Source organism: Osmerus eperlanus, chromosome 20 (genome assembly GCF_963692335.1).
Source record: "Osmerus eperlanus chromosome 20, fOsmEpe2.1, whole genome shotgun sequence".
NCBI lineage: Eukaryota > Metazoa > Chordata > Actinopteri > Osmeriformes > Osmeridae > Osmerus > Osmerus eperlanus.
In genome coordinates this window covers 5031224-5058340 of record NC_085037.1, presented here as the reverse complement: position 1 = coordinate 5058340, position 27117 = coordinate 5031224, and the positions used below count along the sequence as shown (strand labels likewise).

Sequence of the window (27117 nt, the reverse complement as noted above, 5' to 3'; positions counted from 1 at the left end):
TATTAAAAGGGTTTGAGAGTTAGACAGCCGTCCCTGCACAAACGTGTTTGATCTGCAAGTATTGTTTCAAGGGCATCTAAAGGTAAATAATATCTTGGAATCATGGTCCTTTTTGAAGTTCAAAATCCGCCACTGGTGAAATTCATCAGAGAGCTTCTCTCTGAAGTAAAACTAGATTTACCACACACTTCATTAAGAAATGTCAATCCAACACAGTTAAGATCATGCCAGTTTATTGGTAATTTATTTCCTAGAGGCTGCATGCTGTGATTGGAAGGTTATTGACCTTGCAAAGCAGTGCAGACATTTCTATAGGACTCTCTAATATCTCCAATCAGTGTACAATCAAAATGCTTCAGTCTATGGGACTCAATGTTTTATTACTAAATTGTCCACAACATTAAGCTACTGTTTGTAAATACACAGAATGTAATAGTCTACGTCCATGTTTCTTTCATGGTTTGATAGTAAATCACAATACATTAACAGGCATTGAGAAAATAAATTGATTCAATGGCAATGAAAACAAGCGTCATTGCTTATGTTGTTGCAACATATGTATGGTAAACCTTTCCATTTTTTGACTGATTGATTGATAGATAGAGGTTATGTTGAAACATTACACAGTAGTATTTGTACACAAGAATAAAACATGGAAATAACAGATGATGTCAGACATACAGCACAGCCACACAGTTTGTACCTGATTGGAGGAAGCTGAGCAAATGAACACATTTCTTCCTGAGATAATGACTCTTTCTCCACTCTGTCAGGCAGTGACCTGTTACCAGGCTGGCTCTTACATCACATGAACATGAAAGAGGTGCAATTCAAAAATGGATCACAGTGTTTCAACATAGGCAGAAATTATCCCTTGAGTTACTTAAGGAATAAAAGGCAAGAACGAACGGTAAGAGTTCTTTAGCCTGAAACAAGTCAATTGATGAAGCTTTGGGGAATCAAGTGATCTTTAGTTAAGTATTATGTTAAGAGTGTTGGCTACATTACACGTTTACCTCAGCAAGCCATTATTCCGTTTTGGACATTCAACACATGAAGAGCTTCATTATTTCAGTGTGTTATCAACAATATTGTGCAAGGAAGTAGCTGAGGGAGTTGAGTACTTGCAAGTCATATCCTGAATAGAGCTGCCTGGTGTCTGGTGACAGGATCATGGCATCCTATGTGTACACTTATAATCAAATAAGCCGTTCGTACTTTATTAACTGAGACGGGCTTAGTCAAGATAAGGCTGGCATTTTAAGCCACTTCATTGTGGAGTCCTCCCCCGGAGGTGATGAAAGCTGACTCTGGTATCCAGAGATGCAAGCTTACCCCTTAGTGTTATTGTCTGGGGGCTTGGCCTGAGAGCCTAGAGAGAATCACTTCCCTTAATGGAAAACTATTGTCTGCTGCTGAGGATATGGAGCTGTGAGGAATACAGATGGGTCTATCCAGGTTTATGCACAAGGAGGTTTCTCACCGCCAAAATCTATTCTAAGCTCAACATTCTTTTAAATCTTTTAAATCTGAAATATGGGCTTTGGTGAATGTCCTCCTACCATGGTGTTCCCACACGTCACATGATAAATCAAAATGAAAATCTAATTCAGGAAACAAGGGATACAGGATTTTGCATTGTCGTGTATTGTCAGTCTCAAAACAGTCGGTGGCCATACATCCTGAGCTCTGCTGGCACACAATAAGGCACTGAAAGGGTTTTATTTATTCATTTGAATGGATTAGATATAGTGTAATGAACAAAACAAAATGTAATTAGAAGACTGTCATTTCTGGCAATACGATGTCAGGCCCATGGCATATTGCATTATTAATTTACTCTTCTTCTCTTGTGAAGTACAGCAAATGCATTAAAGAGAGGGAGAGTCACATTTCCCCATTAACTCTCAGTCAACACACACTGGGAGAGTGGGTTCATAGTCAGTTCAGCACACTTCAGGTTGTATGTAAAATGTATACACAGTCTGTGGCACTGTGAGGGAAACATTCCCTGACAGTGTCCCAGGGGAGGACAAACTCCATTTGCCCGGCAGGTGTCCTTTTCCTCTGGAGTCTGGCACAAGTGTGATACACACGTTAACCTCCTCCCTTTGGTGCTCTTCCTCAGGTGGCTCCACCACCATCTCCGCCGACCCCCAGCTTACTTCACATCAGCTCGGTTAGCGGAAATTGAAAGTCCACCATTTTATCCTGGAGATATTCACAAGGAGGCTTCTTTGCTGGTGAATGTAGTGGATTTGGTTTTCCTTGCACCGGCCTTGTTTGGTTTCACCCTAAAAACAATATTAAATAATGGAATTTCGTTAGCCACTCTTCAAAGTGAAGAATCAATAAGTCATTATATGCCTCTGTACGAGACATGTGCTCATGCATGGCATGTTTTTCTTATGACTCCAGCTGGAAACATCCCCGTTGTGGCTTGGAAGGCAAAAGGCCCCATCTCCATCAAGATGGCACATGGCCACAAAGTGTTCAGATGACCTCATAATCACAGTGGCACAAAGGGTGGCAGAGACTTTGTCTGGCACCAGATACCCAGAGGGATTGTGGTTTGGTTAAACAGGAAGGATTAGGATTGTGCTCTGTGGACACTGCCAGCCTTGGGAGGATTTCCAAGGCTCTCCTCAGCCTCGAGGTGGATTGCCGTGTTTCTAAAAAGCTCACCAATGACTGTGTACTGGTTACAAACTCCTTAAAAATGTTGACTATAATTTTTTTATACGGTACTATCACAGTGATAGTGACATGACACCTTGAACACCAAGACATTTGGATAAAAGTTTTTATTCCACCAGCCAGCATCTTTCTAATGCAGTTGTATGTTTCCGTACTACATATTTTTTAACAGAAAAAGAGCCTCATACCACAATCTTAAATTAAAGTGACTCACCTTGCCTTAATACTGTTATACAACCAGGGAGTAGGATTGTCTGCAGTAGGTATTGACTTCAACCTACAAGAAGACAGGAAAATTGATTAAAATAATGCAGAGAAAACAAATTGGTTAAGTATTTACAGTTGAAAGTATCCAAACATCAGACTCTGTAGATTAAACAACGCTGTGGGGTTATTCATTTTACTCATAATTTGACATTTTATCAAAGACTTATGATACAATTATTTATAGAAGTTGATAAAGTATTACTGCTATTTATGATAATTTTTTGCAATTTAAAGGACTTCTAATTATCCCCAGCTTTGCCTTTAAAGCCACTAAAGATTACAGAAGGTCTTAAAAGAGACAGAATAAAACATATTAATGCTCCTTTTAGTTTTAGAAAATGTTTATGTCTAACTACATTAGGGATGGGGTTAAATTGGTTCAGTTTGATTACCTTGTGGAATGGAGGCCTTTTTAACCAGCTACTGCCATCCTCTCTCTGCGGAGGTCAGCTGGGGTCATTTAGTCTCTTTAACAGACAGGGCAATGGCAGGCTCTTTAATAGACTGGGAGAGGGCCACACGACCAGAAGAGAACAGGAAGAGCAGAACAACAACAGAAAAAGAGAAATCCCCCGTACGAATTCTATAAAATAGAATAGCCATCGTTTACAGACATTTGAGAATTCCTGTTGCCGTAGGTGTCACTCAGCTTGTGTTCATTCTTCAAACAAATCATAAGCATTGGAAATAAAATATTGACTTTCATATGAGGCGCATTGTCAAAAGCAAGATACAGATGTGTTGGTTTTGGAATTAATGTGTTTTTGTTTGTATGTCAGAAGTATATACTGTATAAAATCCTTATTCCTGAAGTAAAAATTTGATCAAATGCTTTGACTAAACTATTGCTTGACATGAACTGTAATTATAGAAAGATATCAAATAACACTGTGTCTGGAAAATGGTCACATACAGTGTTGTTTTGTGTGTACATTCAGTTTTCAAAATTGACTTGACTTTAACTACAGGGAAACATTATTGGGTTTTTGTTGTGCCATATAATGATCCGTTTTATGTTGTTATACATCTTATTATTCAATCTGCCCAATCATCAGGAACCTTTAAAATCATGGTCTATAAAACGTTTCTTTTCAAAATGGTCTTCATCAAGCTTTATGGTGTGATTTATTAGTTTAGATTATTATTTCATTTTATAAATGCAGAAGTATTCTCTGGAACACGATGTCTTTCTTTCAAAATGTTTATTTTGCATCAACCAAGAAGAAAATATTAAAGGGCTTACATAAGCTGAAAAGGTTAATATACAGTACTTATACACTACTCCTGTTACCTGGTGGGAACCTTTAACAAGTTTGCAATGATTTGATGTTTCAATATAACTTGATAATTACACTGAAAGCATTTCAAGTTTAAAACTAAAAGATTGATCATTGTTAAGAGCATGAAGAGCATCAATCACGTATTCTAAAGCTCATCAACATGTTTGGACTGAAGATATCTTACATAAAATATGACCTGTGATTTAAGATTGGAATGGTTAGAGTGGGAGACTGGAACGCAAACGATTACACCTACACATTTTTTAAGGTTAGGAGAAAACAGTTGATACTATCCACAATGTTTGCACACCATGCTTTTATAAGCCCTTTAACACGAAATAACTATCATTTTACAAAAGGAGAAAACAACAAAGTATACAGTGATCTTTCTGCATTCTTATTGTAAAGGTGTATCTTACAAGGGAAACAATTAACCAACCCCTCAGAAAAAAATATCTACAATACTTCACCTTTCTAGAGCTAAGCACTAACATATTAAAGTGATCAATCACAGCAGGCTCTGAGATTTGAGAGCAGCACTATTTGTAACGTTTCTCTTACTCCTCTTAGCAACAATGTAGGACTCTAATACAACATTGCATCAACATGTTGTTATACATACTGTACATACAGCTGTGATATAGAAACATGTTACTTCAATGCCTTTGCGGAGTCATTCAAATGTTACTATGCAGTCGAAAGAGAAGCGTCACATATAATGCACGATTAAACTTATAATCTACTCAAAAGGGTGGCAATATCACCTACTGTACTGTATATGTGCCCTTCAGTCATGTCATATTACCAGGGTCTTCAATTTGAAAACCAACTTCTAACGCTGATTCAAGGTCTTAACTCTCACCATCTCCTCTTTGTTAGTAGTTGGCTTTGTGTGATACATATTCTAAAAAGGGGGGAGCGTCCATAAAAAATCCATTACTTAGAAAGACACGGCCATGGGGGACTGTTCAGGTTGTACAAACAGTTCAATATCTGGTGTATGGCTGCTCTCTGTACACTCCTTTAGTTGTCCGTGCCGGCGGTGCCTTGCTGCGATTGTTAGTCCACTCTTCTTGACCTGTTTCAGAGGGAACAACAGGGACAGGTAAGGGACAGGGGAAATGCTAATATACAGCATGTAGGTTACCACTACTTGAGGTGTGTTTGTGGAAATGGACGTCCCTGTTATCAGTGTGCTGCCGGAGAGTGTGACATTGGCGTGACTTGTCAAATCAAGGAAGCTACTTCAGAAACGAGTAAGTTCCACAAGGGTTTCAAAAGACTGGTGTTGACTTGAGTGGACCGACAACAAACGAGTCGTTGTCTGCAAGTTCAAACAGAAGCTCAATCATGAATCTGCGCCTTACACCTGGAAGGATCCATTCTAGATAATTGAATCAGAAGATCAAATAGCGACTTGAAAAGAGCCTGTTTAGTGTCTCCAGGCGAAAGGTCACAATTACCATTAGTCTAAATCAGCCCCCATTCACCCCCATCACTGTCGATGTGCAAGTGCCTGCGTCGATGCCAGCCTTTGTCTGATCTCCAGCCAGCAGAGACTTGTCCCTTGAGCTGAAGCTCACAAAAGGCCTGTTTTCCCTGTGACAGGGTCTCAGTTGGCAGCCCTTAACCAATACTCTTTAATTAAACTTGTCAACCTTTAACTGACAATCACTTTAGAAACAGTGACCAAGGTAACCTTGCGTTTTGAGAACAAGGGTGTACATCAACTGTTTTTCTGAAGGACTCCTTTGAACTGCCAGACATCCTTTTCTTCTCTACTGCAAGTCAGCACTTTGATAGGGTAGTGTGCCCGCATGGTTACAAGTGTGCACATTGTTTTGTTTCAGCTTTTTCTTCATGCTTCGTAACAATTTATCACCCAGAACATTGTGTCCACATATAAATTTGTAATATCTTCCCTCAATTATTGATAATTTAAAGGATGATTATAGACTAACAAGCATATCCACCATAACTATTTAATCAACATATGATCTCACAGACCATGGCAAAGGTTGCCGTCATGTACTGTATGTATATTTAGTGGGCACGAAACTGCCAGAACACAAAGACGTGACATCTGCAGACGGAAGACGACAGTTTCTTAATGAGAACACATAAGAAAAGCGCCGCTACTGAATACAGGACTCAAACAGTGTTGAAACTTCTCAAACTGGCATGATTAACAGATCCATGCTGACCATAAATCGAGAGAGAGATTCATCTGAACAATTCGCTCTTTCGTGAAGCTGTAAACTCACCGTATGAGTCGTAGGATTCCCCGCTTACCACATGTCCATATTCATAATAGTCTTCTGAGCTGAAAGGAGAAGAAAAAGAGAAATGCGATCAGACAAAGTGCATTATTAGAATGGAGATGTACACAGTCTTTATACACGGTACATCCACCTCTTCTTCATAGAACGGAAGAGCAGAACAATGGAATGGAACAATGGTGTTTCCAAGTGTTGCACAGCATGGTAACCATTATGCTGTTGTTGTTGTTGTTAGTTAACTCTTGACAGACTAACAGATTTGTCTTACTTTGTTCCACCAAATCACAAACAATATGTAAACCCAGCAGTGAAGGAGCCTGTGCAATACCCTGCACTGTAAGACAACCAGAGCACACTGAAGGAGTCTTTAGCACACCCTCTACTGAAAGATAAGCTGCCAAGAGAGGATCAGACAGGCTACAATCACTCAAAAGTTTGTAACATCTGTGCCTTCACATGGCAATTTCCTGGCACGTCTTTTTCCACAACCTAACACTTCCATATCAGCACATATGGAGATATATGAGAGATGGCAACTTTAATGAAAAGTAAAAAGGAGGCCATCTTGCATTGAAGTTCATTTCTAGATTTCTCTCTTTATTTATCTGCCGTCCCCGGTGAGTTGCTGACAGAACAATCCTGCTCCGGCATCATTCAGTATCAGTGGCATCGTTCAGACCCTGGAGAGGTAATTCATCATAAGACTGCCACTAAGACGGCGTGGCCCATCACCGCTGAGTCCTCTCTCCCAGCCTGTCAGTCTGGCCTGTCACACCAGCAGCCTCTCTCTCCAGCTCGGGATCAGAGAGCTGCAGGTGCCCCAGTTGGGGCTTAGCATTCAACCTCAACACCACAAGACTTCTCAAGGGGAGAACCTTTACGATGCCGTGTCCCCCAAAGCACTAAACCATCCATTCTTGATTGATAACTAAATCGGTTTGTTGTACAAAGTGCTGTGAATCAGACAACCTGATCGGTGAGAGGCATCTCGGGATAGGATAAACAAGCAGTCCATGGTGTGTGTGTGTAGCTTGCTTGCTTCCAGAGTGAGGATGCTCATGTGTGGAAGTCACTGACTAAGGGAGAACAGATGTTGTTTTTCAGAGAGAGGTGAGATTTCTAATCAAACCTCACAGTAGAGGTGCCACCATGAGCCTGCCACTGGTGTCCAGTCGCTAAATATCTGACACCACTCTTCGAGAGAGAGAGAGAGAGAGAGAGAGAGAGAGAGAGAGAGAGAGAGAGAGAGAGAGAGAAAGAGAGAGAGAGAGAGAGAGAGAGAGAGAGAGAGAGAGAGAGAGTGAGAGAGAGAGAGAGAGAGAGAGAGAGAGAGAGAGAGAGAGAGAGAGAGAGAGAGAGAGAGAGAGAGAGAGAGAGAGAGAGAGAGAGAGAGAGAGAGAGAGAGAGAGTTGTGCATCTTTTCTCTAGCTATGTCACACAGACCATGTGAAAACCTGACAGGCTATTCAAAATCATTAGATTTCTCACCATGACCAACCACTGGGGTGTGCTGCAAGGAGGACATCTCTGAACAAACATCAAATTACAACAAGCCACCAACGACATTTTTCCAAAACCCATTTTTCAAAAATCGCATTGGAAACAAAAACCTCCCCCTGCAGGCTGCAAAGACAATTAGACAATAGTTCAGAAATGTTCTGGAATGGTTTTGGAAGGGTCCCCAGACAGCTGCCAAATCAAATGCTTTCCCTTTAACGGAGAAAAGGAGGATACCAAAAGCAGTTAGGCACCTCTAATTTCTGGGGTGACATTTTGTCAATATCCCCACGCTGCCTCTTTTCACCAGTGTCCTATTCTACTCAATTACCCTGAACGGTGAGTCCTCCAGAAGGTCAAAGATCCAGAGGAAATTACTGGTGCATAGTTCATGTCTTTAACTCAACAGCGGTCAAACACCCCTTATCACATTTAGATGTCAATCAACCAGTTATAAACATAAATATTGAAGTTCCCATGGTGTGCTATATGTGACTGGGACTAAAACAATCAAACAGTAACGCATTAAATTAATTTTATAATGTGTTTTTTTTTATCACAGTCAAACTCCATAAACATTCCTTAAACGCTAATGATAGTAATGGAACCAAGACATTGCTGTGTTGCATAATTATAAATTTCACTTCAAAGGAAGGCTTTTAGTTTCCTGCTGGTTCACACTAGCAACATAAAGGTAATATGGCATAACAAGGCAGAGGCAACAGTGGAAAATAGTTTATCGCTGAGAACTTTCAGTTGAAAAGACTCGCTGTGGTTTACTCCCCTGTGTATTACACATTTAGCATCCCTGGCTGTGAATCACAGCTCGGTGTACTGCAAACAGCATGGCTGGCAGCATGTGCACAAGCAAAAGATGAGATGTCCAGGGCATTGAAAAACTCCTCGGAGATATTGCCCTGTCATAGGTGTGAAAGCACTTTGACTCTAAATAGGTCAGTCTTTGATTTGACATTCATTAGCAGGGATGCGCATGTCCGGTGTTCCTATGTCTCCCAGCCTGTTAGGCAGCCAAGGCACGGCAATCTGTCTTAACTGAGGCTAAGACCTTGAGAAATAAACGCTGTGCCTATTAAGTACCCCTGTCCCGTGATCACGACGCAGGAATTTCAAACCTAGTTTTCCACAGGTATGCTCCTGCCTCTCACATGCATCTGTCATCTCCGTGAATAGGCGATCTTAACCACTGATGGTGGCGCTCCCTGGCGCCATTAGACAGATGGCGGCGTTAAATCTGAATGATGTAGTACATGTCCCCGGTGGACTTTGTTTTGCTACACCTCCATTACTCTTCCAGTCCTCTGTGATAAATCTGGGGGAAACCTAGTGAGAGAGGTGCCACATGCCCAATGTAACCCAGTCAGTTGTGCCTTTGTCGTATATTTAATAGCAGTAGAGGGAGCATGCGGGTAAAAACAAACGTCAAAGTCATTGTGACATCATTAGTCTCAGACAGAGAACCAGGCAATACTTCCTGGGTATTCTGACATGCTTTTAGTTGTTTTTTTTGGGGGGGGGGGGTGCTGGGTTAGTGAGTATGCTACTGTAGCATTCTCAACTCGAATGTTGAGACCAGAGGATGACAAGAACAAATGAAAACGTGTGGGGAGAAGACCCCTGTGCGGACCTGCCTGACCACTTTCTAGGATGACTAGGATGACAACAGACTATAAAGGAAAATGGCCTAAAAATAAACCTATTTAGTTTCCTGCATATTGTCCAAAATGAGGTTCACCTAACTGAAGCTGACAAGGTCCCTCTGGGACCACGGTTGATTGCTCGACACATGGACTGATTGCAAGGCAATCTCTACTGTTGCACTCCTGCTGTGGTGTCACAATGATGGACAATGGTGGTCAACGTCATGGATGTACAAATGTGTCAAATGTGGTTTGCCTGAATAGAACCCATTCCAATTACATTTACTTTCAAAAATGAGAATGGAAATGAACATAAGTGTTTTTTTTGGTTGCTATTGTTATGGTTTGTTACTACGGTAGCTCTAAAATAAAGAATTTAAATGAATGCCCAGTGTATTGCAAAGTTCTCACACAATAGAACATGTTCACAGCTCAGGAAAAAGGCAGAAACTTTCCCAGAATCCATCCCAGGACCCCTAGGTCACACACCGTGCTTTTTAGCTCCAACATGTCTACCAGCATGACATTTCATTTTTCCTAACCACGCACAATGCATCTCCTAACAAAACGTTTTGATCGAAGACACGGTACATTCCCCAATAGAGTCATACTCTGCCCTTGGTGGTCCAGGCGAAGACTGCCCTTTGCTATTCACACATGTAGAGCTGTCCTCTATAGTACTCCACACCTGGATTGAGTTTTACAGCTGTTCCTGAGGGACATGTCTGCCCTTTGCAAGAGTGTCACAGCCCTGACGGTAAATGTAGCCCTGTGGGAGCCAGCGCGATGACGAAGAGGTGCTGGCAAGCAGGGCGGAGGGGGAGGAAGAGGGGGAGTGGGGGGGGGGGAGAAGGAAGGAAGGAGAAAAGAGGGGCGAGAGGCATCCGTAGCCTCCCGTCTCAGTCTCACAGGTGACAGCGATGAAATAACGCTTTGTTCGCGACGAAGCGGCGAGCTGGCCTAGCCCAGGATGACCTCTCCCTGGGTCCGGCTGGCGCTGGGCCGCACCTGTCATCCTCCTCAATTACCCACAGGGAGGTCAGACCTGCTCTCACACTAATACGATTAAAGAGACTCTCCACGCCTCCTCCTCCTTCCCGTCTCCCCCACGACCTTACACCTGATTAATACCCACACGTCTGCGCCACCCCGCCCTCCGTCAGCTCTCCCGAGCGTAAGCCCTTTGCTGCTTTTAATAAGTGGATGATCATTTGAATCGCTGCGCAATACAAACACTCGAAGGGAAAAGACTGCGAGTGATTGCGGTTCGGTGGACCGACGGCTCTTGACAGTTCCCCACAATGCCATAGGTGTCAGGCTGCTCCTCTCTTCGAAAACATGTAAATGTCTTCTTGCGTGTGTCTCTGTGCGATTGAAAAACCTTGTTGAGCTAAATTCTCATGTCTCAAGGTTATGTGCGTATATCCTTTTTTTCCTATTCAACATACAGTTGGAAAACGCTGCGAACACACTGACATCTAATGAACTAAAGTGTTGAGAATTAGATTTTTGTTCACCCGGGTTACCGAGTTGCAAACACAATCCTTTATTACACAAAATATCTTCCTCTCTTCCTGTAGGTGGTTGTGGTGTTAGAGTGAGGGGGTGATATCATACTAGGGGAATGTTGAATTGCCTTGCTTGTTAGCCTGCAGCAACAGAAGTCCCTGCCACGTGGCCAGATCTCGGGTCTTCAGACTTGAAGCTCCTGAAGGCAACATGAGGCATTGTTAAGAGACTGTCTGTCCACGGATCCCAGCTCACGCTCCTCACGGGCCCTGCTCCAGCTCTGACCTGTCAGGCTGTTATGAGGGGGGACTGTCTAAAAAATGACTGCACCTTTTCCAACGAAATATTTAATGAAATGTAACTACCTCTAAAAGTGGAATGGCTTTAAAAGGAGGAGCTGTTGTCAAACGATTGCAATGAATGCACACAATGCAAACACTGCGCATGTTGTCAATCTATTTCCAAGACACACAACACTGTAGGAATATAGCAGTATTCTGCCGAAACTGAGAAGGCGCCTTCTTAAACTGTCATGTAATAATAATCTTGTATCAGTTAGGAAACAAACAAATACAAACAAATGCACGCTTGTTCGCGAGATTTATAACAACTGCTGTGTTCAATGACTAACATTGTCAACATGATGACCAAACTCATAGCAATCAAAGGTCTGTCAAAGCCTGCCACTGTAAACAATCACTGAAAGTAATGTTGCAAGAAATTGCCAACATCTTCCTAATCATAGACATGGACAATTAATCTCCCTATAAAGCTAACTTTATAACGGATCTGAGACAGGGAAAATATAAATAAGTAAACAAAAATAAGTAAATAAACTGAAGCAGCTGTCTCTTGAGGCAGCCAGCTCCAAAGCCTGAGCCCATTAGTTTTCTCGTCTGTAGCCAGATAACAGATCAGAAAATCTTTTTGAGCCCACCAGGCCTCTAGGCACCAGTTTTTACATGATGGACTCTATTTTTCTCCTGCCCTGAGCCTTGGTGATTATTCACAAGGCCGCTTTTAAACAAATATCTGCAGATACCCAGGGCCAGCCAGCCTTTCCCCCAGCGAGCGTCTGCTGATCCAACAGCCAGCACATCAAGATGTGCCCCTCAGTCTCTGAGCACAGCGGAGCAGAGAGAGGGATGCTGCTCCCGAAGAGACAGTGTGAGAGATGGACGATACCTAGCTGACATCCTGGAACGAGCACAAAAGAAAAACATCAAGCATCCAGCGCACAAAAGCAGGGGACAGGCTAATATGTTGGGTTTTTTTTTCATTCTTTTTCTCCTCTTTTTTTTCTTTTTACAGCTGACTCTAATGCAATTTTTTGACATCTTAAGTGCAGTAACAATCACGCCCTCTTTGAAACTGCTCACGCAGGCAAAAAATAAAGGTGAAACATTGTGTGACACAGATGCAAGATTAATAAAACGGAGAGACAAGAGCAAACAAACCAGCAACCTAAAGGAGAGCCTTCAACCTTATGTGACATGGGGAGGGTGATCGTTCCCTTGATATGAGAAAATCGATACTCTTTATTTAGCCATGCAGGACCCTCTGTTTTACATAATGCAGACATTTGGTGCGCCATTGCCGCAATGGACAAAAAGCCAAACGTGTTAATGTTGGCTTGAATGTCTGTCAGACTAAGTTGTCACATCATCGCACAAATGTAAAAAGGTTGTATGATTTTGATCCACATTTCCGCCATTTCCAAATCACCAAATGTAATAACTGTTATGTGTAATAGTTGATCTGACACAAGTTGCCATCATGATGACATCACTGAGAAACTACCAGCTCGTTTCCAGTCTTTTTCAAATGCGTTTCTGAGGGTTTCCATCCAAGAGACATGCGCTGAACTCAGTTGAGTAACGACCCCTTCCATATGTTATCATATATTTACATTTTTACCTTGTGTAGTCCTTCTAAAAACATCATAATCCACTGATATATGCTATTAATGACTTCATTATTTCCCCCCATTTACACTTTATTCACACCTGCTAACAGAGACACAAGTAGATCTATCTTGCAACCTTGGCCAATCACATCTAGGCAACTTTATTCCAGAATATATGTATAAATTCAGATAACCTCTCTGAAGAAGTGAGTGATCTAAACGTCAACTTAAAACATCTCAGACCAAGTGAAATACCATACAATGGTTTTTCTACTGACGATCCGTATACTCCTTTGCACAACCAAAACAAGCTTGGGATGAAAGACACTTGATTGGTAAAAAAAAAACCTAGTGTTCAGAGCTCTGAAAACCAAGAGGTGGTTACTTACTTTTGTCCTTGATTGGTGTAGTTGTTGTCATAGGATTCATAGCCCTGATCATCGTAAGCTGTCCCATATCCATCGTCATAATCCTAGAGTGAGAGGGCAAACGGCAAACATGTTCACACAATCAGGAATAACCACAGTTCACTTTGAAAAAAGGAGTACATCCTTACTGAATAATATGCTTCATTAAGGTTTATGTTTCTTAGAAATGACTGAGCAGAGCTTTGTGGTAGATTTTAAATGCAAATCATTTTAATGTTGTTATTCTCTGTGTCGTCTGTATCCCCATTAAGTAAAAAAAGAAGACAAAAAAAAATGAGTCAATGTTTTCAACGTATTGTAACACTTGCATCATTGTGGATATGGATGAGCCCATCCATTGTATTGTGTTGTTGATATCAGGAGACGTAGGAAGACTGTGTTGGCCTATGCATCAAAGTGACAACCCCGGCATGGTCCTCATCTCACTGTCGACTGTGTGACAGCCAGATGTATCGACTCATGCCCTGACTCCGTTTCATCGCCATCTCTGAAGATGAGCCTTGAACATCTGTTTGTGCTCCAGCGATCTCCTCCGCCACCACCCCCGCCCCCTGCCTCACCAGCACCCCCGCCCCCTGCCTCACCCTGCCCCGGTCCCCCGCCTCGTCAAAAGGAACATCAAAGGGAAGCAGTGGCACACCCGTCCTAATTTAGGATAAATGGGACTTATGTTCCACAAAAGACGTCGACCCCTTGCGTCACATCTCTCATCCCCACACACACTTGTGCGCTAATTCCATCTGCCCTTCATTTGCATGCATGAAATGAATGGCTGTGAGATTTAGCAACAGAGGAAAATACTCATCAAATCCATATTATTATTAAGCGCCTAATTCCTGATTACCAACATGCTCTTGCCAAATTACACTATTCAAATTTGGTCTTTTATCTTTAATCCCCAGGAAAACTCATGAAAGTTTATCAGAACAGCTGGTTCATTGCTAACATGTAATTTTTGGAAGGAAGCTTTTATTTTTGAAAATATTTGCAATACAAACAGAGGGAAAATAAATGTTCCATGCATTAGAATATTGAATGACAGGAAGCTTCTGTAAAATTATAAAAAGTAAATCCATATACCACCAGTGCATTTTTAGTATTCATGGCCTGTCCCACACATCAAATACATTAGTCTCCTTGAGTCTGAAACGCAAAGGAATATTTTATCTAGAATTGGCAGTCTAACTTTGTTAAACCGCTAGTGTGAAAGAACATCAGCTGAGAAAAAAAAATCGGACTGCACTGATGTTCCAGCAAGTTCTTTTCGCTTTGTCCAGTGAAATAAAGGGTCTGAGAATATTTGATGCTCATGTTGCCATCAAGTGTCTGAGACAGAACAAGTTGACATGATAAGACTGTGTACGAGGCCCTGGGAGACGTCCTTTGTTCACACCTTAGCTGAGCGCGAATTCATTGTAAAGTTATTCAAAAGAACCAACGCTGTGTAACTTGCACGCACATTCAGATAAGCGTTAATGAATAACATTATAAGAAAAGATTTGTTCCAACAGACATTGCGGTGAAGAACGAGGTGAATGTCGCAACTGTGCTGAGGTTGCATATACATCGTCTCCATTTCAGGGGGGGGGGGGGGGGGGGGAATACCCTCAAGGTACTATCGGAATGATCATTCCCAATGCCCTGGACCCGAAGAGCTATCCCACTGATCAGGGCTTGGAGGGGCTCTGTGAACAGTAACATAATGAGACTACATTTGGTTGAACGGAAGGCGACATTGCAAAGCCAACCATAATCACTGCCTCCTCGCTGCCTCATCACATGCAACATGCTGTAACCACGGGTGATGGCCATGTAGCCTACTGTATTTGATAGGGGTTTACGAAAATAGCACACCCTCGTTACCTTTTATCATGAGCTGGTTACAATTTCAAAGGTTTCATTCTAGTCTTTGTCTCACTGTTAACTCTATCTAGGTACTGCCGATTTGGCCATGCCGTGTGGTGGAAACTGTCACATTAAAGCTTAACAATGGCATGTTATTGCCGTTTGTTTGGACCAGACACACTATTACTGTAAGTGTGTTGGTGTGAAATGTAAGGGAGAAACATGTCTGTGTTACTAACCGTGTTAACTGCTGTCAGGGTTGCAACAGCTCTCATTATGTTTACTTACTTGGATGGCCTTTGCACGAATCACGAGTTTCAAGAATAGGAATAGACAGTTAAGGCTGATCACTAACCTTTGTTTTGTGTCTAGCAGGGCCGAATAGCGGGGCCCACTAACAGCAGTAATGTCAGTAAACTAGCTGAATGAAACATTCTGTGGAGCAAACTGAGGGCATGCATGGTGCTAATACAATCAAGCAAGCTACATTTCCAAGTTTGAAGCGGATTAGCATGTTGGTAAGAGAAGGACAGAAAGAGAGGGAGAAATAGAGGAGTGCAGGCAGGGGAGAGGAGATAGTGAGGAGGGGAGAGAACGAGACTGAACCGGCAGCAGCCCCTAAGTGAGTCTTTCATTTGTATGCTAGTGGATGGCTGAGAGGCATGTTGTTAAAAGATAAGGCCTGCCCTCTGAGGCCACTAAAGACTTACAGAGGGCCTGGCACTGCATGTTTGAACAACAGTATCACAGTCGCTACACTGTGCTCTACAATAGCACCGCAACAGATAGGGATGTCACCGAAATAGAGAGAAGGCAGTTGGAGCAGAACATGACTTGTCCTCCTCTTACACTTCAAACATTAGACAGGTCGTTTATCATCCATACAAGTACAGCAGTGTGCTTAATTCTCATGCTGTTTTAGGAAACCTGTTCCCAAGCACTGAAGGAATTATCAAAAACTGGGTCAACAAAAAAAAAACTTTAAAAGAAAAACACAGATTAATCTATGGTGAGAAGTTCTCACAGATAATTATTTACTTTTCATCAGCCATGTACAATAAAACATAATTCTTCCAGTACTTGATTGCCTTTCTAAAGCTGCTGCTGCACATTAAAGTAGATCTTCCATGTGGACACAGAGTGTGTTCAGGAGAACTACACTGTTGTCAGCAACAATTACAATCATCGATCCTTCACAGAGTCAGCAAGATGGACTAGTTCTCAAAAGGCCTAAACCAGAGCACTCTGAAGGACTTATAATATACAAAACTGACCCACATGCATCAAGCAGTGCTTTGTCTCTTAGCCAGAGGGATTATAGTTCTTATCTGCCATGAATTCAAACAGATGTGGTTGGATTGGTGAAATAACTTGCCACATCTCACCACTGCAGCCTACAACCAGTCAAGATAAAACATCAATCAAGATCACTCACAAAATAAACCCATTGATGCTCTATGTTTGGCCTGACATGAGTTGTTAGAGGCATTGCACTTTGTTTATCTAGTCAGCTAACAGAACCTGTAAAAACATACTGTCAAAGTGTGATTACTTACAGTAACTTGACCCGCCTTGTGAGATGGTTTCTTCTCACAGTGACAAAATTGCCCTTTTTGTCATGCAACTCTTTGCCAGCAACATAATCTACAGGAGACACTTTCCCACAGTTACCTCCACAGTACTGCCTTCTGTGAGTGTATAATATAAATGTTCCATCTCTCCTAATTCCGCACTGACGCATTTCTAATTATAAGTCCAAATTAAACTGGAAAGGGCCTGTTTTGTGGTGAGCAGGAAGAAATGGATGGATAACATTCAGAATAATAGGGATTACGTTATGTCTAATTTCATCCCAATGGGATGAGTGGCAGGTAAGAAGAGGGCTCCTTAGAGCATTGTGAAATACATGAAATGAGATTTGGATGCAATTACCATGCCTTGCAATCAAATTGAGAATCCCAGACTGATCCCAGCAAATAATCACATTTCTATGATTTTGTAAAGTAGCAATTGGATTCCAAATAATTTGATACCACTACTTACTGTACAAATCAAATCTCAAATGAAAGTGAATAAAGCAAGCCGCATCAACAAAAACAACAAGATCCAAGTATCATTCTTACAATAAGCGTCTGCAGGTATATAGATGAAGCACAGCTTGCAACTTAAGGGGCATCCTCATCTTTGGTCCTGAGGCCAAGGCAGGGAGCAACACACCAAAGGTGTACAACAATCGGTGAATCATTTCGACAAGCTTGAGGTCACATCTTTCTTTCTCATTTTCATAGATGGGTACACAGCCTGGCTATTTGTTAGCACTCACAGGAACAGCAGAGCTGGAGCCCTGCTTTCTCAGATGGAGGCGAGGAACTCATTCAGACTCTAATTCGCAGCGATACGGTGAGATTTATCATCGGACAGATGTTTGTGCTGTTTTTTTCCCCTCCCAGATACACAGGTGCAGATGTCGGGGGATGCAGTTTACAACTGTGACAATGATGGGAAACAGCTGGTCCAGAAGTCGTTTTCTATGACCTCCACGCATTTGAATTGCAACCTCTGAATAAACCTGTCAGATGTTGTTAGGTATGGGTTGGCGGGGCAATCTTCCAAGTGAGGCCGGCTCCTCTCACCCTCTCTCTGCTAAATATGCTATGTTGATGCCAATGCCCCTGGGGAGCAAGTCTTGACAGTACAGCACGAGTCCCTTTTAGCCAGTGCACAAAGACTCAGACTCTCAGAGTAATATATTCATTTCTGGCAGCTGTTCATATTTTTGCATGGCTCCCTTAAGATAGGTCAGGAGAAACCAAAACACAACAACGCCTACATACAAGAAGAACACTCCTCGACAAAAAACACAGTATCTTAGGATGTATCAGGAAGTGTTGATTTGAGCTTGGGTTTACTGCTTTGTGTGGCGCAAATACATACGAGTATGTGTGTTGCCCGATTCGTATTGCCCCAAACATTCATATTAACATTTCAGAAGCTTGTGTGTACACAATAACCTCCGCAGTAGGAATACTCACATATTCACCATACGTGTCCTGCACTATGGGCGGTGGTGGTCTGTAGCCTGCTGGAGGGGGCGCCCCTCGTGCCCTCTGTGCGGGTACACCCCTGCCCCTGGTGGAGGGGGCCCGGCTGGGGGGAGCCCCTCTGGGCGCTGCTCCCCGGGGGACAGCTGCATGTGGAGGGGGCACTCCTCCACGACTCCTGGAGCACCAGAGAAACAGGTTTCAGGAGGACCAGAGCATGAGCATGGATGCATCCCTCGGATGGATGTCATAGGATTATTATACTGTATGATTGTGCGTCAACTCAATGAATGTTCGTCAATAACAAGCCAATGGAGTAAGTAAACTTCCCTCACTGTATTTGTTTAGCTAAAATGAACAACCCCTATAGACAAACAGACTCTATAACCAGTCAGGCGAGTCTTCAGCAACCACGTGTTTCTATACATGGCAGCATACAACTTACTGTGAACCTGCCAGCGGTACTGCTCCCTTATCGCACTCTAATTAGCCATGGTAAATGCTAATTACAGTCCAATTCAAAACATAACCAATTATATTCTATCTCAGAGCAATATAAACATATCTTCACTGTGACCTTGTTTATCTCAAAAGCTGATGAAAAGATATGTTTACTTTTATAAACACAATGAAAAAAAAACACTTTATTTAGCATTCTCTTTCTAAATATGCTTTAGATGCTGTAGAGGACTTGCTCGTGATGACAGAATCTTGTTAAGGCAAGGGGTTGTTGTTTGTTTATCTTAGGAGCTCTCGGAGGAGCTATGTAGATCTTAAAGGGGATATGTTCAGACAATCAGCTGTGCATAGTGATACTAATTTCGAAACCAGGTCTTATATGAAGGAGAGTAGTGCAGGCTACGCTACAACACTCACTAAGATGCATGCCCACTCAGAAAGGATGCTATACTTCAAAGTAAAATAATTTCAATGTCAATCCAAATGGCAGATAGTAAACACATTCCCCTTTTGGGAAATGCCCATCCCCCCAACCACAAGCATATCTGCAAACACCAACATGCACACAAACATGAACGTAAATACAAACACCGTCGTTGAAGGTTGAAAGCACACACACACACACTCCTTGGCAGCAGGATACCTAAGGGGGCCTGGAGCAGGTGTCCCTCGTCCACGGGCGACTGGCTTGCCCCTCACCGCTGGCACCTTGGCATCCTCTGAGCCGCCATTCAGGTACGTGAGCTCCTGCAACTGGGCCTGTCTTATCTCATCATTGTAATCCTGCAGACAGAGGCAACACGGAAACACACACACAACCCCCCCCCCCCACACACACACACACACACGCACGCACAGAATGTGCCCACACAGACACAGAAACACACACCCCTTCAATTACACCGTATTAAATTATGTCCTTTATCTCCAGGGTTATAGCCCCGGGAATATCTAATGAATGTACTTTACAGTACTGCCATGAGCGCCGCTCCCAAGGCAGCAAAACATTTCAGATCCCCCAGTGATAAATCCAGAGACCCCATTTGGCTTTATCATCGCACACAGTTGTTTTCACTGCTGAATGAAACAAGCAATTAATATGGAAATAAGTCTTTAATCATAATACGATTGAGATGATTGTCATGTGTCTCATCCGCATCAATACCTATATTTGTGAAGGGAATTACAGGAATAATTAATGATGAGAAATAAATCATCATGGCTAGGAGCCATGTGTTGGATCATACATAATAGATGGGCTAAGAGTAAATAAACTCCCTGTATGGGTGTCCCAGAGAGAGTTGTCTCATGCGGAATGATGTCTGCCCGTGTCACTCCTCGGTTGGACCCGAGACTCAAAGGTAGACCCAGTGAATCAAACAACCCCCACAGTCTCCCGCTAGGTCTACTAAGTGTCTGCAGCAGAGGCGCTCAGACGGTCTCGTGTTAAGGCTGTGGTGCTATTTCTGCACACTATGTTCTCCTTGAGTACACGGAGGCTGTGCCGCAAATGCCTTGATTGAAAGTCAGCGAGCAGGCGAACCTTGTGTTACGAAAAAGACAGGAGCACAAGTTTATGGGAAACTGTGAAGAGAAGGAGGAATGTACCGGTATGAGAAACTTCTTGATCTCTTCTAGAGCGTGACCCATCCTGGCGTAGGCCTCGGCCGGAGGCGCAAACACCTCGATGAGGACGTGGAGGTCTTCGTTCAGGTGATGATATTTGGCCTCTCCACTCTTCCGTAGTTCTTCCTCCTATTGGTGCAGCACAAAAGGTGTTTGCGGGTCAAATTTGCCCAGAGAGTGGGTGTGGGGTCAGGTATAAAGCAACAAACTCTGCTTTGTCAAAAAGCCTGGCTGAGTGAGAGAGAAGTTGGCTGTTTTCAACCTGACAAATCAACCAATTGGTTTGCGACTTGAGATTGGAAAGATCTCTGTTATTTGGACACTATCCGGAGAACACAAAAATAGATTTGCTTATGCTTAAGTTGCTTCCTTTCCATGAACAAATGACGCCTCCAGCCCCAATCAGTCAGCGCTTAGTTGCTAGTGTGTTTGTGCTGATGTCAGACCCAACCAATCAATCACTTGGGTCTTCCCGCAGCTGTCTTTATTATAAATTTACCGATGAAACCAGCTGAGAACAACACATGGCTGGGAGCGCCCTGATGTGCTTGAGCGGTGTGCCACCTCATAGTTCATCCTCAGTGTACATGAAATCAGAAGCTCCAGAAAGACAACCATTGAGGAGCTTGTGGAAGCAATGTTTGATCCATAATAATACTCATTTAGCCTAAAGTCTCAAACATGGATTAAGGGATAACATTCATTCATTTACAGCGCTTAAATATATTACTGTATGGTTGCTTACATTTAATGGGGGTTTATGATCCGTGTCATAGAAATTGGTAGTTCTGAAACTATTAAACCCATAACCAGGCCAGTATATATAGATCATAGATGGGTTGAAAGTGGACAGGCTAAACTCTGTATTCACTACCTCGGCCTAAGCAATAACAGCAGGTTCAACATCCCAGTTTGCTGGCGGCTTCGCTACATATCACTTCCTTTCTCCAGCACCACGCGAGGCAATGTCTCTGATGTCACATAATTATAAATAACCTTCTTTTAAGAGTGCCCGTGGTATGTTAATGATATGGTAATTTCCCCCATAAATCGGAGTTTTACGAGAGGAGGGCTCCTTTGTGTATGCTGTAGCACCACATTGACAGAACTGCTGCCATCGGGAGGTGTGTGTGTGTGTATGTGTGTTTGTGTGTGTGTGTGCGTGTATTACACTGATCTGCACTCATAGCCCCTTTCACAGCACTGATAAGAGGCATCAGCGCCAACCAGTCGTCCTATAGGGGCTAAGCAGCCCATGGCAGCAGATTAACAGCTGTCTGTTCCTTTTATCTATTGGCAGAATCTTGGTTTATATTTCTCCCCGCAAATCTCTTTATCAAGCAGCACTGAGCCCTGGACACTGAGAGGCACAACAACATATTGGACAGAGAGCTCCACAGGAGCTTGATAAATAGAAATCATGTTTAGCTCCGAGCATTGAAAAATATGCAAAGACTAATAGTTGTTGCAGATGGCATCTTGTTATCACAGATGCAGAATAACAGAATAGCCACAGTACTGATTGTATAATAGAATGAGGAAGTGTAAGCAGTTATGATGAGTCATGGAAAAAAAGAAAAAGGCCATTTGAATCTAGACATGAATCCACTAGGCTTTGTTTCCATGAGAGTAACCCTGAAACCAAACTCATGTTATGCTTGGTTTAACATCGCCGCCAGGTAGTACAGGAAATACAACCACAATCAATTACTGAATACTAGGTTAATTTATGCTCATTATCTCAAAATCATGTAATAAATACAAAATAAAAACAAATTTAACCATTTATATCTGACAGCTCAGTTGTTTATATCACTGTACTTGAACAAGTAGCCAAAATAATTGACTAAGTTCAAGTTCATAAGAGTGAAACTCTTAAAGATAATAATGAATTAGGTACTTATGGTATAAAGTCCAGGAACGAAAACTCCAAATGGCCTTTTTCTTCAATCTGTGTTGACAGCTTCTGAAAAGCAGGGGGTCATCCCCTCATCCACAGAAGAGAGCGCGACAGACTCAGTCCACAGTGGCATTCCTCAAAACAATCTACACAAGACAAAAACCCACAAGCGACAATCCTTCAAGCAAGTCTGAGGGCTTCATACAATGTCTCCTCTGAGCCGTTAGAAGATTTCTCATGGAGAAAAAAAACCTGCTTGATCTATACACATATTTCACCATACAGTCATCCTCCCTGAGTGGTTGCTCACGCTCTGCACGGTCTCAACAGTGTCTGCAGCACACCTTCAGCCCAAGTCTGAACACACTCAGACACTCTTGCGGGGATTCACATCACCCAGGCTTTAGTGCACTCAAGTGTCTTTCCTGAGTCTGGGTGGTTGAACCATGCATATCACCGCAAGGAAACCATTTTTCTCTCTGAACACACAAACAAAAACCTGTCATTCTTACAGTCACACAGATACGTGACTTATGCGTGGTGTTTCTAGCACTGGAAAACAGTGGGTTTCGAGGAATACAGGGATAATTTTCACTTTCACCCTAAATGTATTCAAGAGCAGAAAACTCTGACGAAATTCAAACGAATAGCTGATCGGGGAGTCATTTCGCAAAACTCTCAGTCTCACAGAGAGTTCAATCAACGAGCCTCTATTGACTGCTGACATGAGCGGCTGCTCAGGTCAGCACCTGTTCTGTGACACGTTCTCTCACCTTGGTGTCCAAGAGAAATCAGCCATCGCAGGCTATTGATCACAGCTATCAAAAGGGATGGAGCGAAATCATTGATGCCTGAAATCACCCATGGCAATCCGACAAGCAGTATCTGCAACACATCTTGGCTTGTTGGTATGTTATTGATACCTTTCCACAGACAGCATCTGATTGAATTAGCTTCGATAACAATGATGATGGACGACGGCAGAGGGAGAAGCCTAAAGACTTAAAAAGGCAAAGGAAGGGATGAAAAATGTACCTTTTCTTTGTCTCTCATGGATCCTTTTCCAAGAATTGACATCTTTGTCAGAGTGTCCTCCTGTAGTCTTTTTAACGAGTTCCCACGTGGCCCCAGTAGTTTACCGACAAAGTTGAACTAGAAAAGAGAACAAACATGTTGCCATGAGGATCTGTGTTTTGGTGATAAAAGGAGACATTGCGTGTGCCAGATGAGTTTGTCAAAAACTATATTTCAGACTCAAACTTACAGAGTGAAGGAAATTATTTAAACAAACTGTTTAACTTTTTCTTACATTTTCGTAGTACAAATTTACCATAAATTGACTTTAGTATCTCAACCGCACCTTTGGTTTTTCACAACTTCTTATACATCCACCGTTATCTCTTCGGAAATAGCACAGAACTTTATTACACAGCCAAATCATTTAAACCACATAAATGTTACACACAAAATCATATTGTTACCACAATTTCTAACACCATTTCTATTTCTACAGTATGTGACCACTTTATCAATGTGTTTTGTGATTTGTGAGAGGCAGCAGACATTGGTTGCTATTTTCATTCAGCGGACACAGACTACTATTAGGTCATGCAAGACCAAATGAGAACAGGGAGAGCAAAACCCTCAGCTGGAGATGAAGCGAGAGAGAGAGAGAGAGAGAGAGAGAGAGAGAGAGAGAGAGAGAGAGAGAGAGAGAGAGAGAGAGAGAGTGAAAGACAGAGACAGAGAAACAGGAGAAAGGCTGCTCTCTCCTGTTCATGGTCACTATCCCTTTAACATTGAGTTATACAGCTGTCTCCCACAGCTCTCTGGGTCATTAATTAGCAGAGAGGAGAGGGAAAAAAAGTCATTTTTGTTCTACACCTCACCTATGTCTCCTGCCTTTTGTTCCCTCACCGAGAGCTTATTAGTAGCCTCCTGCCAGCTTCTGTACAAGGGATCATGGTGCCAAGTTTTAAAGTGATTCCCTCACATGCATTGGTCAGTCAACTAAGTTCATTTGCTATTTGTTCTATTTCCACATATAGGCTTTTAGATACTTACCCAGGTACTTAACCGTCGGATTGAAAACAAAAATTGGAAGTAAAACATAAATTGTGGTATAAAGGCCAATTTAAGCAGTTGTATTCTTGTCTAACCTAGCATAATTTGCCCACTATCCTGTTCCTTAACCACCATCCTGTTCCAAAAGATGTGTCTTTATATTTGATATACTGTAGAAGAGAGATAATTCCCCATACCCCTCCATCATTCTCTATTTTTTCTTCATCATTGTGTCGACATTATGTTGGCTGCACTAAAGGGGCAAAGTTCCTCCAGCACTTTTAATGAGCAAGGGGAATTGTCTAGCAATGTCAAACAGTATCTAGCAATGTGTATATTGGAATATTTTATATTTTGAAACAAAACAAAGCAGTTGTCATTTAATCAATTCCAACCCACCTGTGGTACACTTACCCTAGCACAACCCTGGCATGGGGGATTTCAGAAGTGGGCCAGATGTACATCTGTGCCAAATTATGAGAGCTTATCCCTCGGTGTTTTGATGCAGTATTTTAAAGGCTTTTTTTATTTACAGAAAGATTACTCTTATTTGCTTCAGATTTTACCAGTTTAATGGCTCTAAGTGCCGATGATCTTTATCTGGATGTTAAACATAAACAATTCCTAATGCAAGGTTTAAAAACATAACCAACAGCACAGTAAAGCACAAATGTTGTATGAATGTATAACAAATTCCTTGCATTAAAAATATAGAAGTGCTTTGGTTACAAACAAATGTATTGAACGCGAACAGCACCAGGATCTTTCAAAAGTATAAGATAAAAATATCCTCTGTCTCCAATATACATCCAGAAGTATAGTGACTGTTTACCAAACCTTCTGCTTTTGGTATTCATGACACCTTCTTTAGATTAATTATTAATGATAATGCTAGTCCAGGCTAGACCAAAAGCGAATGTCTCTCTCCCCCTCCATTTGGGTTGCTGGTAGCTTTAGTTACAGCCCTCGTTCACAGCCACAGCAGAGGCACTCTGGATGATAGTGGTCCTAGCCACATGTACAGCTAAAACCACAGCATTTTCATCCACAAATCTATTTGGCAGTTGAGGAGAAGAGGGATAGGGGTTTGGGGATGATTAAAAAGTCAGGCGACACAAGGAGGAAAAGGATCTATGATTAATCACACTTAACCGAGGGGGGTGGGGGCGCACATCTAACATCTTTTCATCATTTCCTGAATGTATTACAGTGAGCCTAGCAAGAGGTGCGTTCAGAGAAAACCAGCACGCAGCAATTCTGCTGAGGACAGCGGGACAGGGCCGACAGCAGAAGGATAAATTACTATCCCAACCACCGGGAAAAGGACACAGTCTAAACCGAAACTCAACCGGTAGGGCTACTTATGCCTCCAAAGTGGCCTGTGGTGCTTTTCACACAAAGAGGCTTGTTGGAGAGCACACATATTGACATAAAACGGATCACAACTGTAACACTGGGGAGGAAGCTGTATAATTTCCAATCTCTCATGCTAGTGAAGTCGTATTCTGGAATGGACAAAAGTCAAACAATAATGACTTTCTGGCCATTATGTCAGAGACAAGGAAAACAATTACCAGCAGTTAATATAAAAATGTGACACCTCTAGTTTTTTTCTTTCTATCATTTTCCATTTAAGAGGTAGTTAGGTCTTCAGAGGAGATACATAATTTCTATCCTAAAAAATAGACGTTTGAAAACTGCCTGTGTCCTTGTCTGTTCACAATGATACAACACCAAGCTTTTACAATGGACATAATGAATGTGACCTCCTCTCAACATAAGCCTATGTGGCCATTTGGAAAATGACTGTGCCGCTCGAACACGGAAAGCCAAAAGGTGATGTTTGTGGTTCAGAGGAAAAACTATTCAAGTCACACCGATCACTCTCGCCATTGCTACCTGTCAGATACAACAAATTGAATTTGTCTTCCTTCGGTGGCTTGTTGGAGCCCTAAACATCGTATTAGTGGCTCCACTTATCAAACCTGTCAAAGCAAATCTGTTTAGCTGCGATCCTATGAGACACACACAGGTCTCCCGATGTCATTACGTAAGTTCCTGACCAAAAAATAAAAGTCATTGTTTGACAACAAACTGTTTAAAGAAGCTCTCACAAATACAGTTTACAGTTTAGCAGTATCCCACGATGAAGCCCTGAAGGATGAACATGAACAATACCAAGCCATTGTGGAGAACACCAATCAGAAATATTAATATTTACCAAGCATTGCACAGTCAGTCGGTGAAGAAGTTAAGAAAGCTTTATTGCTTGCGGCCGGCCCACAAGGAGACAAAAACGTCACACGCCATCATGATGCAAAGTTTGTCTGGTTCTCAAGTCTTCATGTAAGACCATTTAAACATATTGGTGAGAAGTCCCCTCCCCTGAATATCAGCTGTCAATGTGATCGATCCCAGAGGTAGAGTGCGCGTGTACGTGAAAACTTACAGAGTTTTCTGACCCTAGGCTTGACCATATGATTCACTCAACACAGATAAGGTTAAACACATTTATTGCACCTCTAGTATGATAATGGTCAACCTAGGTCAGTTTGTTTACGTAAGCCTAGTGTCATCTATAGGTCATGTGGGGAGAGGGCTCTCTACCGACAAGGAATGTTAAGCACCAGTATTTTCAGAATATAACGTTACATTCTAAAT

The 27117-nt window shown here is 42.2% G+C and overlaps 1 protein-coding gene across 2 annotated transcripts in view; it reads right to left on the bottom strand.

Moving 5' to 3' along the window:
- Positions 1-2950: 2950 nt before the first annotated feature.
- Positions 2951-27117, bottom strand: part of khdrbs3 (KH domain containing, RNA binding, signal transduction associated 3) — a 50541-nt gene continuing 26374 nt past the window's right edge. The window contains exons 3-10 of one of the 2 annotated variants that reach the window (XM_062445997.1): positions 23428-23544; positions 20475-20621; positions 19510-19649; positions 18399-18585; positions 13483-13565; positions 6509-6567; positions 5185-5322; positions 2951-2974 (exon numbers count right to left, since the gene is read on the bottom strand). In XM_062445997.1, coding sequence (XP_062301981.1) covers positions 5231-5322; positions 6509-6567; positions 13483-13565; positions 18399-18585; positions 19510-19649; positions 20475-20621; positions 23428-23544 — 825 coding nt within the window. In that variant the 3' untranslated portion in view covers positions 2951-2974; positions 5185-5230. The other variant, XM_062445996.1, reaches the window with a different exon arrangement.